The following is a 13,278-nucleotide window of genomic DNA, read 5'->3' as shown; positions in this document are numbered from 1 at the left end:
CAACTGACAAGGCATTTTTCTGTATAAAAAAGCTTTCTCACAAGATCAAATCAATCTGTTTACAGAACTTCTCAATTTACTCTGCAATCTCACACTTTCTACACACTTCTCTTAAAGTATTTCATACACCTATAGAATACAGCCTGAGGCGAGGGTGTTACTTTTATTAGCTTTAAGAAAAGCCACTTTTCTCTATCAGCATTACAGTGCGCACTTTTCCACCACCAACATGATGCCAAAAACATACAACGTGCACCCAAGCAACCTCAGTGAGTGTGGAACACTCTCAGCAGCTTCTGCAGCAGCAGCACAGCCACGGACAGTCCTGACTCGGGGACTTTGGCACGGCCGGCAGCCGCCTCCCTCCCTGCTCCCCAGCAGGGCCAAGCCCAGAGCCAATCCCCCAATGCCCGGTTTGTGCCACACACTGCCCACGGATCCGCATCAACACCAAGCCCTTAACCCCCCCATCCTTTTCCCACATCACCACCACCACGGATCACAGCCCCGCATGATCACCCCGCATCCCTGCCCCGAACCACCCGCGGTCCCAAATCATCACCCCACTCTCTACCCCTCACAGTCACCCTGCCCGCAGCTCCACATCACCGTCCCGCATCACTATCACCACCTTGCTCTCTGCCCCACACCGCCCTCAACTCCGCATCACTGCCCCACATCGTCCATACTGCCCTTGATCCTGCACTGCCCTCGACCCTGCACCATGCCACACCACCAGCATCGCCCTCAACCCCTCACCACCCACAGCCCCTCAATCCCACACCATCCACAGCCCCTCATCGCCCTCAACCCTTCACCACCCACAGCCCCTCATCGCCCCCAACCCCTCACCACACACAGACCCTCAATGCCCTCAACCCCACACCACTCGCAACCCCACACCACCCACAGCTCCTCAATACCCTCAACCCCTCACCATCCACAGCCTCTCAATGCCCTCAACCCCATACTACCAACAGACCCTCAATGCCCTCAACCCCTCAATCCCACACTGCCCTGTGGCTCCTCACCACTCTCAACCTTACACTGCCCTCAACCCCACTCGGCCCATCCCGTAGCCATGGCCTGTAGCCCTGCATCGCCACAGGCTCCCTTCGTGTTTCTCCAGGGCTGCAGCCACTCTGTCATGCAGACAGCCCTGAGTGATTCCACCATCAACCCTGAACGAATCCAAGTTAACACAGGGCCCCAGTGCCAGGACCCCCGTGCCCACAAAGACGTGGCTCTGATCAGTCCCACCCCAGTGCCCTCACCAGGGATTACACACCATGTACTGAGCAACCTCCAGGCAGAGTCAGGTATGCCCCTGCCATCTCTCACAGCCACTGGGAGGCTGGGGGACCATGACCAAACCTCCCTGGCTGGGAGAGCTGCCAGCAAACCCCACAGGAACCACTGCTGTGTGCCTTCCAAAGCACTGGCACCAGGGCGAGAGCCGGTGCTGGATGGCAAAGGAGAGGCTCCAATTGGCAGAGGCTGCCCATCATTCCAGGCTACATGACACATCAAGTGTCAAAAGCCCATCCTCTTCCACGCTTTTTGTGTACTTTTACATGAGCATCACAAGTAGATCTGTGTTTTACAGTAGCTATGTCTCTTATCTGAGTTCTTCCAGAGTGAAGATTCTCACTTGGGGAAGAAACAAACCCTTTTTTAAAAAGCAGAAGACAGGCACTGCTATACTGCTCACGTGTCGGTTGCTCTGGGGTTCTATTTTTAGTTAGGTTTTTGTATATGTTGGTTTTCCTTACAAACATTTTTGAATAATAAAACCCTGCATTTACACAAATACAAGTTAGTTGCCTATTGTAGTACAGAACCAGTAAAGATCCTTCCTGAATTTCATGCAAAATAAAATAAATCTACATATTTATTTTAGGACAGACTTACTTCTTCTGGCCTCTCTGTTTGCGCAGCACTGAGTTTTGCCTTGGAGTTCTCTCACAAGCTCCATCGGTGCTGTCGCTGGCTTCACTCTTATTTAAAGGCTGGTTTTTCCATGGGATAACATACCCAGGAGTGGGACCGAATTGTTTTAAATCTCCTTGTCCTAATGAGCTCCGTTCTCCACAGTAACAAAAGGCGCAGAGTTGTTCGCTGTAAAAGGGAAGATCATTACTTGTTTATTGGGGGGAAAACCAGCAGAGGATACCCCATCAAAGAGCAAATTTCATGCTAATTTAACCCTTTATAACAAGACAATAAAAGCTCCTATGTGCTGTCAGGTATCAGAAGTCAGCATTCAGAAACACTATTTCCAGCTAATTAACAGTTACATTAAAATATCTTTTTTTTCTGTTCACAAAACTGATTAAGGAAGCAAACAATACAATGTCCATGTTATATTCAAATTATCAGAATTTCCAAAATTCTGTGTGTCTAGACACATGCTTGCTAAAAGTCATCAAAATGTTACAGAACACACAGAACATTACAACACGCACACCTTTCTGGAAGCACATACAGCTCATGTGTAACACAATGCATAAATACTATAAACTAAAAGGTTTACTAACATGGAGAAAGATGGAATAATGAGAAAACCACAGCAATGGCTACAGTCACACATGCCAGAGCACACCACATGCACAAATGCAACCATCCTCATTTACTTCAATATTTAAAAACAAAATTATGTCTAAAAGTTTTACTGGAGGAATTTTATATTTACAGAACCGTGACCGCTGCAATACCCTGTACCATTTGCAATTATGTTTTAACATGCACAACACAGCGACAGGATTGAAATGACAGCTCTGACAGCACTCCTTGTGTCACATCATATGGAAGCTACTGAAAAATATTTCTATAATAAACATACCCACAAACTTAAAATGTGAACTTCTGCAACTAATGCAGTTTGCATTAAAGGAAGGCCATTTAACACTTTTTTTTAATGCTTAAATGAGCAATTCTGTTTTCTTCATATTTGTGCCCCAAAGACCCCAAAAAGATGCCTCAGGGAATCAGGCACTTGGATAGAGGCTTGGTTATGCCTGGATTCCATTTAAATAGATTTCAGTGCATCTCCAAGGTGGCACATTTGGATTTGGGACAGTCTGTGCTGCATGAGTGAGAGGAGGGAAGTGAAGTGGGAGGAAGAGAAAACCTTAAGGCTAAACTGCTGTAAAATATTTACTAAATTCTGGGGGGAGAAAGAAAGTCTCCTGTGCTTTTCAGCTTGTAGAGACAAAAACAGCAACAGAAAAAAAGTGGAAGTGGAAAAGAAAAGTTCCAAATCAGAACAGAAAACCCCAAGAATCCAGCAAAGCCTCTGATATTTGGTTTAGCATCCTCTGGGATGGCTCCTTTTGCACACGCCATAGAGCAAAAACAGGAATAAAGAAAAAGAAGAAAGAAAACTGAACTGGTCTACTACTACTGGCAATACCAGTCAGTCAGATGCTAAGGAAGGGAGAAGAATTTCATGAGCCCAAAATGAAGCCCAGAATTAAGCCAAATGCCTTTATTTATGGTTGACAGGTAGGACTGCAGATGAACCACTGGGAACATGCAGGCTGGTGGGCAGATAAGTAAGTCCCATTCATGGTACTGAAATTACACCTTCCTATGGTACTGTTAAGAAACATTTGTCCTCATCTCGTGGCCTTGGCTGCACATCCCTCACTGATCTGCCTCAACACACAACCAGCATGAGCCAGCACAACCCCCGGAGCTGACGGCAAATGCTGACACGTTCCGGAAATCTTTAGAAAAAGATATCTGAAGACAAAAAATTTCAAAGAAAATATGGATACAGGTAGTGTGAGAGCAGTGAAAAGTTACACTGAACAGTACATATGTCTATTTCATAGCTAGCTTTCAGTGTGATAGAGTAACAAATATACTACTATTTGTCTGTCAGTGACTGTAACCACTGGACTGCCAGTGAAACCTGATATGGACTCACAGGCAGAGTTCCTAAGCAGGGAAAGCAAAGCTATTTATGCTGGTTGAGACTAGAGAGACTTGTGAGGAGACTTAAGAGATTTAAACAGGCAACAACACCGTGGTATATAAATTACACTAGTTACAAACACAAGATTATCCACAGTGGAATAAATAATTATTCATACATCCTGTTAGGACAGACTATCACTGCTCATTAAAAGACCTGAGGATAATTACAAACAAATAAACAAAGCCCTTTAAAGTGGAGTCATAGCAAATACGCAATGATGTTAAGATCTATAAAAGAGAAATACGAAACAGTAATTAAGAAAAAAAATAAACTAACTTTTCAAGTGGTATTATTTGAAAAGGCATTCAGGAGTAACGCTGGTATTTCTGGAGCCTGTAAGGCAGCTCCAGCATCCCAACTTCCAGCAGCAGCACTCTGCAGGCAGGATGGAGTGAAACAACAGGAGCAGGGAGTTTCACAGCTCCTCTGCAGCGTGCTGTGGACAGCTGTGAAGCTGTCAAGAATCATATGGTTTGTGCTGCTGCTCCTGCTCCAGCAGAGCTGGGGAATGCAGCTGAACCCAGTGCTCGCCACGGGGAGGGGGCTGGGGCAGCCTCCACTGAAGGCTGGGAGCACACAGAGCAAAAGTCAAAGACAGGAGCAGCAGAACGTGCCCAGAGACACCATGGGCTGAGATAGAGGGGAGAGATTATACAAAAAAAGGTTTCACACTTTCCAGGGGGGTAAGCAGAGGGGCTTCAACTGCACCCACAGCCAGACAGCCACAAACACTCAGTGGCAGTGAACTCCCTGCCTCTGCTGGGATGCTGGAGAGATCTCCTGCCCCCTGACATGCCACAGCTGCTGGCTTGTCATGCCATACAAAGTGGCCAGTTCCACCACGTTAGCCTTTTAGCTTTAAGTGCTCAGTAAATATTTTAAGTTATGTCTGTATGGGCAGAAGGTGGAGATTTTTTTCTTATCATCTGAGGACTGCAGAAAGTACTTACAAATCTACTTTCCATATGTCAATATGCAATTAGAGGATCTAAATCTGTGATGCAAAAAGAGCTCTCATATTGAAGATAACGAAATAAGAGATACTGGCAAATCTGAAGATCAAACCCTAGATCTGTTATCATAATTAACATATTTTAAGAACAGGATAATTCAAAATGGGATAAAAAGCAAGAGACAATGTGTCACAAATCTTTTTATAAGCTACTAAAAAAAAAGGCAGCTCAACAGTACTCCATTTAAGATATATCTTAGGTGCTCCAACCCAAAATGTGAGTTCATCGTTATCTGTAACTTCAACTTAAATGACATTATTTTCCCATGACAAATGCTACTTTCTTATAAGGGTTTAAAGATCCAGAGGTGGTTTATTACCAGGAGATGCTCCCATCCCTCACCTCATCCCAGAGGATTTTGTAGATTTGAATGCACAGAAATTTTAACACAAAACACTGAGGAAAAACTGTGTTCAGAATGAACCAGACATGCTGAGTTTTGGGAACACAGTAAGAGGCAGAAAAGCTGGTAATGTCTGAAGCTAATGTCTGTTCCCATTGAGCCAAGGGAGGAGATCCAGACTTGGATCCTTGGATTTGAAGGATGACCTTTCTAACAAGAAACATGTTGATCCCATCACTCTTTCACAGCCACTCTCTTCTACAGGTCCTTATTTCATCCCCACAGTGTCTCTTCCTTACACAGAATTTACTCAACCTTCTGACAAGAATCTGAAGTGCTGTAATGCTCCCCTGTCCACATTCTGACAAAGGATAACAAAATGCCCTGCAGCCACTTAATCCTGAAGGAAGGGAAACCAGTCACTATTTCCTCTACTTGACTGATGACAGTCATCAGGACTCATCCTAAAACACAGACTTTCCCACTGAAACAACTTCATTTCAACACATGCAGTATTGGGCAACTAATTGCACAATATTAAATCACAACCAGAGGAGGACAAACATCTGGTTTGCTTGCAAATATTCAGTTGGAGAAGTAAGGTAAAACTAAGAGTCCCCCAAAATTATTTTTTAACAGAATTAAGCCTTAGCATCAGGATTACCAACACCTGTGGATGTACTTCCAGGAGTAAGCAGAGGCCCCTCCTGGATCCTTCTGAGCTGGGAAATGGCACTGGGTAATCCTGTGTCAGCCAAGGCTCCTTGATAACGAGCAGATGTGCAGACTGGCTCAGGCAAACATGTTTTTGTTTATGCTGTGGCTCCTATCTCACACATGTGCACTTGTGCCCACGTGAGCACCGTGCAGCTTCTGGAAATCTCCAGATGTGTCCAGGGGAGGTTGTGTGACCCTCAACAGTATCTCAGTCTCACTCTCCTGCCTGTTTTTCACACATGGGTAGAATGCTCCACAAGCTGCAGTGATACGGGGCACTGCCATGCTCCCACACCCCCACGTATGCAGCTGGGGGAATAAATCCTCCTTCCTCATTCTCACAGGAACAACTTCCTTCCAAGCAAGACAGTGAATGGCCCATGCTGAGCACATCTGCCAGCGAGATGCCTGAAGTTATCCAACCCTTTCAGTACTCAATGGAGAGGGTGGCAGGCTAAAGGAAATCCTGCAGCTGCCTGTTCTGCAGAGAGGTGTTAAAGGTGCCCCTCTTTCAGGGGAGCCTGCACAGGGGAATCCAAGCATCACACGGAGATAAAGGGGAGGTTGTCAACAGCAGGAGAAATTCAAACTCTTGGATTCAGATCAAGGGATGCTCACCTTGTAACTTTTCTGAAAGCTCTCCCAGCCTACTGTGGGACTGGTATCACCAAAGAGTTTTGCTATGCATTCACCTTTTCCAATTAATGCCACTAAAACCAAGTTTAAACAGGAAAAAACAATGGATTATATGTGAGAAAATGCAAGGCATGGCAGTTCCAGTAAGATCCACTAGCTATAGCCATTACCTCAATATCAAACACTAAGTTGCAGATGATCACTACTGCCATTTACCATGATAATAACTTCAGTAAAGCTAAAAAGAAACCCAACTTGGAAAGCATAAAGATTTCTTTCATTCATGTTTTGGGTTGAAAAAGAAAGTGAAAGAGGGTTATCATGCGACTTTTGCTATGAATTTGTTTTTAAAGGCCTGGAAACACCTTCAGGATGTCTTTTTCACACACTACCTGCTACAGAAACTTACAGTGTTTTTAACATCTATTTTTCACAATTAAAATTAAGCTCATCACAGTGAAATGGAGTACTTGGGAGCAAAACAGAACTTCAGAGCATCATTTGTGCTAATTACTGAAGCAGATTGATAAGAACTAGCCTTGAGAATTCTTCTTTCTCCTGACCCTGTTAGTAGTTTTAACATATGCTAGAAGGCTAAATGAAACACTACAGGGGACCTACTATTTATTTAGCTCTGCCAAGTTGTGCCAGTGCATGAAATACCTTTGCTCCCATTTTATGCTGTGTTATTTAAAGAGTAAAGTGTTCTTCTCCTTAGTGAAGATCCACCATTTTATCATTTATGTAAATTCAAATCAATACCTGCAAGCTGCATTTTAACTGAAGAAAAAAAAAATTTGACTTGAAACAACACCGGGGATCTGGATCAGTGTGAGTTCAAATATATGTGAGATATTACAGAGGTAAAGTTTATCTAAAACTCAGATTCTGATAAAGCTCTTCAGCATCATATACATATTCTGTAAATATCTGGACCTCAATAATAAGGAAGCTTGAAAGGAAACTACCAAAGAAACCTCATTAGGTGAGACATAACAGCTTCACATTGATACAGGACTAACAACCCAAGAAATCACCCTTCTGATTGAAGACACTAAGGAGAGACAAGGATGGAAAGGGCAAATGGAGACACCAGAAAGAAGCAAAAAATCTCTGCTAAAAGCTGTATTTAAACATTTGATGCACAATCTCCTTCCAACAGGTACCTGAATCATGGAACAACTTGAAATTGTGAAGTGGTTTGATTATACTATTATAGAGATTTGGGATTAAAGTAAGTATTTAACTTATGCAGCATAATTCTTTTTAAAAAAAATAAGGTGGGACAGAGTTCATATGAACTTCAGGTGAAGAATTTTAAAAGTTTATACAAAGCAATTAAACTGCATTAGACAATAACTGCTTTCCAATTTATTCAAACCAGCACAGTTGGAGTTCTACAGCCATATAATCAACTTAATGATACTCTTCTCAGTTGAAAGAAAGAAAACATTCCCCTCCAAACACAACCAAAATAACAACATCTTACTGACATTTTGAAATGTAGAAAATACATTCTTATTCACCATTAATTGTGTCAGCTTTAATTTAAACAAGTATTTAAAGCTCAGTTAGGGTTTAACACACCCTAGATGCAAAAGGAGTTACCAGAATGCCAATGCCAAAAGAAGTGAATTCAGAGGTCTAACCCAAGGCTCTCTAGATAACTCCTTAAGGTCCATGTGAACTGACTTGTACACTTAAATAACAATCCCCTACAGAATGCAATTAATTGTACCTGAAAAGTGGCAACTCATGCAATTCTGAGAGTTATCTTCACCTCTGAAGGACAAAAGTCAAAGAATAAGAAGTCCTGTAGCTTCAACCTTCAGTAAGCATCTGTGCCCAGAAAGTATTGTCTGTGTAAACCAAATTCTCTCCCTTGGTAATTAAAATGTAATACACAGAATGATTTGGGTTGGAGGGACCTTAAATATCATCCAGCTCCAACCCTGCCAGGGCAGGGACACCTTCCACTACAACAGGCTGCTCCAAGCCCCATCCAGGCTGGCCTTGAGCACTTCCAGGGCTGGGGCAGCCACAGTCACACCCAACTCACAGAGGTGCCACCCTCTCTTGGAGGGAGCTTCATACAAATACTAAGTAGGGTCTTACTAACTGAAAATTACTGAGATTTACCATTTAACAAGCTGGCATTAAACAGCAGTTATTCAAGAAAGCTTCATCTAAGCAGGATAAGCAGAGGTACAGGGATATTGAAGAGGAGGCAGGGATGGTACTATCCATGCCCCCAGTACATTCAGTTCAGGGCCTCCCTGTGTCAACTGTGACTCCTCTACACTCATTCTCAGTTTCCCTTTCATGAACTTGCCCAGTCTGCTCTTGACCACACCTAAAGTTTCAGTGAACCACATCCTTTGGCAAGGATAACACTCTAGACAACTCTCTGCTGTACAAAGAATCACCTCCTTTTATTCTGCATCTAACCCTTAAAAGTTTCACTTGCATCACTCAGCTTCTTGCATTAAAAGAAACTGAACAGTCAGGATACAGCCACCTTCCCCACTCCACCTGTGATCCTGAAGTTTATCTTCCTTCTCCAACACCTTTCAGAGACTGAAGGATCCTGAATTAACTGGAATCTACTTCAGATCTTTGATCAATCCTTCTGCTCTGTGAAATGTTAAAGAGCTTCACTACATTAATTTCTGAAGTTACAGATAGACTTTCTGTAACACTATGAAAATTAGTCCAAACTTGTTTCCCTAATTGCTTCTATGCTCACCAAGCAAAGCCCACGTGCTTCAGAAGAGCTTCAGCACATTGAAGCTACGAGCACAAAGATCCTCTCCTCACTAAGCACACTCCAATCTCTCAGTCCCAATGTGAAAGCAGACCCCATATGCACAAAACATTCCCTGTGAATGAACATCCTTCTGGCAAAGCTCAGAGACACTCACAGGGATCACCTCTGCAACTACAGCTCTGGGGTGCTGTGAGTCCAGATCTCACCATTTAAATTGCTTGTACTTTCCATCAGCTTTGGTATGGAAGCAAGGAAAGAATGAAGGGCACAACACAGAGGGAAATGGAAGGTGCTGGAGAAATAAGACTCCTGACTCTGGGAAACAACACAAATCAGACAGCTGAAGGAAGCAAGAAGAAAACAGTCACAGCTGACAAGGAAATGAACAAGAAAATGGACAAAAAGGTGAGAAGAAACACGGTGTAACAAACACCTGTCTAGAAGCTACTCGGAATGGAAGGAAACTGCACATCAGGCAAAGAGACAAAGAAGAGTAAACCTCAACTAAGTGAACCTTAAAACAATGATTAAAACTGATGAGCAGTTTAGATTAGCAAAGACAATGGAAATATGAGCATTCAACGACACAAAAAACCCCAAGACGCTGGCAAAGAAAGCTGGAGACAAAAAAAACCCAAAAAAACCCAAACCAAACCAAACGAAAAAAAAAAAAAAAAGGAAGAAGTGGTATTTGGAAGAAATGAGAGAAAATGCTGTATTCACTCAACACTGACACAGAAGATCCCAGACTACCACCACTGTCTGAGAATATCCTGTATCTGTGCAACCCCTGGCATGCCATGCTGCAAGTGAGTACTGCCCTCAGCCCTGCAGCACGGCCTGACAGACTGCCAGCCACGGGGTGCTTCTGTCTGTCTGTCATCTCCCAGAGGACACAAAACTTGTCCAGGCATCAGACCTGACCTGCCAGTGCTCAGCTTGCTGCTCACCAGTGCAGGACTTGTAAGCAGCAGGGCAGACAGACCCAGGTGGAGACAAGCAGCCTTAGGATGGGGATAAGACAGAAAAACTGCCTAAGAACATCTGAGAGGCTGAGAGTGGGATTCCAGAAACCTGGAGCACCTGTGAGCACCTGCTCATGCTGGACAGGAGGCATTTCATGGTTTCTGTGGTTGGACCTTCCTACAGAATAGATTAAATCATGGAGCAAAGGTCTGTGCAACTTAAAAGGCCCAACCATGAATGTCATTGATTATGGTGTCAAATCCCAGGAGGCACAAGTTCTACATGAGAGCATTAAACACATTATGGCCACAATGGCAATTGTTCAGCCTAAGCAAAAGGCAGGATTTTGGCTGCCTGTGAAACCCTTCTTTGGCCCCATTTGTGTGACACGCCTTCTGTGCTCTGAGAAAGACACAGACCATCTGGAGAAAACTCAAACCAGCAAGGAGGATCTGAGCTCAAGAAAACATCATCTACAAAGAAAGTAGGAACAAATTTGGGATTTCTGTTAGGAGGTAAAGCATGCTGGGGAAATAAATGGAGAGACTTTTGCACAAAGCTGTCCTCCATTATCCTTGGCAGATGGTACGAGTAGCAATGGAATAAACCCAGGATGAGGAGAATGTGTGTTAGATGTGAGCAAAGTGGTTCCAACAGTAAAAACAAAGAGACTGGAAGGGACTGTTTAGGGAAGATATGGAGCTTTTATTACTGGAAGATTTAAGAGCAGTTTACGTAAGCTTTTGTCAGGAATGACAGCTGTAGATAACTGCCTTGGAAAAGGAGGTGAACTAGATGAGTTCCAAAGGTCCCTTCCTGCCCTATAAATCCAAGGAAAAGTTGCTTTAACAATGATTCGTCACAGAATTCTTCTTGAGACCATCTCCCTAATAATGCATGAACAAACAGGATGGAAAACTAGTAAATATTTAACTTTTTTCTCATTTTTCAGTGTGTGGTCTTAGTCTTTAGTTGTGCCCTGCTAGCCAAATCAGTAATTTCCCTCTGGGTTAGACTGGTCATTAACATAATGCTGAAGTAGACTTCAGTTTGGAAGACAAAGGAATACTATGTCTTCTTTCCAGATGTCAATCACTGGCTTCAGAGGAAGATCCCATAAATGCTTATATGGATCTAGAGCTGGAAATGTAAAGGCAAAACTCTGCAATGGCTTCAAATGCCCTGTGTCATGCATAAGTCCATTCTCTGCAGAAACTATCCTTGGAGAAAAACATTCTCATAGAACTACAAACTGTGTCACAGTACATGTTCATAAAAAGAAATAATCAGTTTCAAAATTAATCTTAATACTGGTATCTCCTCAAAACATGTGCTTGACTTTACAACTTCATCAAATTTTTAAACATATTTTAATATTAAATCTTTTATCTAACTTCCTCCTGCCTAGAGATCTAGCTTTTCCTTCCATCACTGCAGTACCATTCTGTCCACTGTCTACTCTCTGCCATTCCACAATTTCTTTTTCCACTGGGTGTTGTTCTGTTACAAATTTTGTAATGTGCTTTAAGAAAATTAAAAAAAAAAGGGGAACAAAGATAAAGAAGTTCACTGCTACTTTTTCACTATTTTCTTTTTTCACACAATCTCCAGATGTTCACCAACCGCTTCTTTTTGATGGAATAAAGCACCCAAGCCCTCCATCTCCACACTCCAGATTTCATCCCAGCAGCAGCAGCAACAACATAACAGGGAATGGCGCAATTGGTCTGGAATGAAAATTACGTCCTTTGTCCAATTACAAGTGAAGCAAGAAAGCAGGAAGGTGTTTTGCCAGTTCTTTGGGGGTTTTTTTTGTAGTTTTAGCAACAATCTCACAAGAGCAGATATTTAAGCAGGCCAAAGCACCAAAATCAAAAAGAGCTGTGTGAAAACCTCAGCTTCTACTTTTGAAGAATGTTCTGTCTTCATGATTATGGCAAAAGGACCGAAAACATGCAATTAATGCGATTCACAGTCTCCGGGAGCAGACAGAGAGTAAAATGAATCAAAAGGTGTTTTGTTCTGCTATGAAATTGTGTTTCTAGGCCATTCTCATTAGCTTTTAATGCCCGGGGTTGCCAATGTGGGAAGCAGAGGAGGAAGGTGGAAGTGGGCTCAGCTCTGAGTCGCAGCCGGCTCCTGGCTCCCTGCCTTCCCCAAGGGCTGCACTTCCCCTGCTCTCTGCAGGCAGCACAAACCCAGGCAGCAGATTCCTTTCGAAGAAGCTGGATTCCACTCAGCCAGAAGTCCTGGCCTGACAGAAGCTTCTCACAAGGCTTATAAAAAGAAAAAAAAAGGGAACAACCAAAGGAAAAGGCTCCAAAACCCATGACGCTCGTGATATATAGGAGCTGGCAGTGTTACTCCTGCCACTGCCAGGCTTGGGAGTTTATCTCTGCTTGATGTTATTGCCCCTCCCCACATGTGGTCAATAATTCACTCACTCCTTTCAAGCACACGCCTCAGCCCTTTCAGCCTCCCTGCCCCAGTATGGCTCAGACTCTCTTTATTTTAATGGGGTTTTAACACATTGCTTTCTGAGCACTAATCCTGAATCTGTTATTTAATACCCTGCCCCAATCCCACTCGCTGTCAGTAGTTCTCTTGGTTTCCCATATCCCACCTCAGGAAGGTTCCAAAATTTGCCAGCTCTCTCGCCTTTCTCTTGAATGTTTTTATTTAGCTGCAGCCTCAGGAAGGATCCAGAGAGAAATACCACACAAGCCAAGTTCTGGCTCATCTCTCAGCTGCTGAAATCCCCATCCTAGTTTTGACATGTCCTACTACGTTAAAATCACTATGTTAAATGTTTTTCAGTAGCAAATTGTTTCTTTTTTTTCATGGAAAAGACTTT

The 13,278-nt window shown here is 43.3% G+C and overlaps 1 protein-coding gene across 13 annotated transcripts in view; it reads right to left on the bottom strand.

Annotated features, from left to right (window-relative positions):
- Positions 1 to 13,278, bottom strand: part of KMT2C (lysine methyltransferase 2C) — a 189,042-nt gene that overhangs the window by 113,740 nt on the left and 62,024 nt on the right. For all 13 annotated transcript variants that reach the window (XM_039703915.1, XM_039703946.1, XM_039703925.1 and 10 more), the window contains one exon: positions 1,912 to 2,118. In XM_039703915.1, coding sequence (XP_039559849.1) covers positions 1,912 to 2,118 — 207 coding nt within the window. The remainder of the gene's footprint in view (positions 1 to 1,911; positions 2,119 to 13,278) is intronic.

The sequence above is a fragment of the Passer montanus genome, unplaced genomic scaffold (genome assembly GCF_014805655.1).
Source record: "Passer montanus isolate IOZ18808 unplaced genomic scaffold, ASM1480565v1 scaffold10, whole genome shotgun sequence".
NCBI classification, from domain to species: domain Eukaryota; kingdom Metazoa; phylum Chordata; class Aves; order Passeriformes; family Passeridae; genus Passer; species Passer montanus.
Note: the sequence above shows the minus strand (reverse complement) of the source record. Positions and strands in the feature narration are given on the sequence as shown.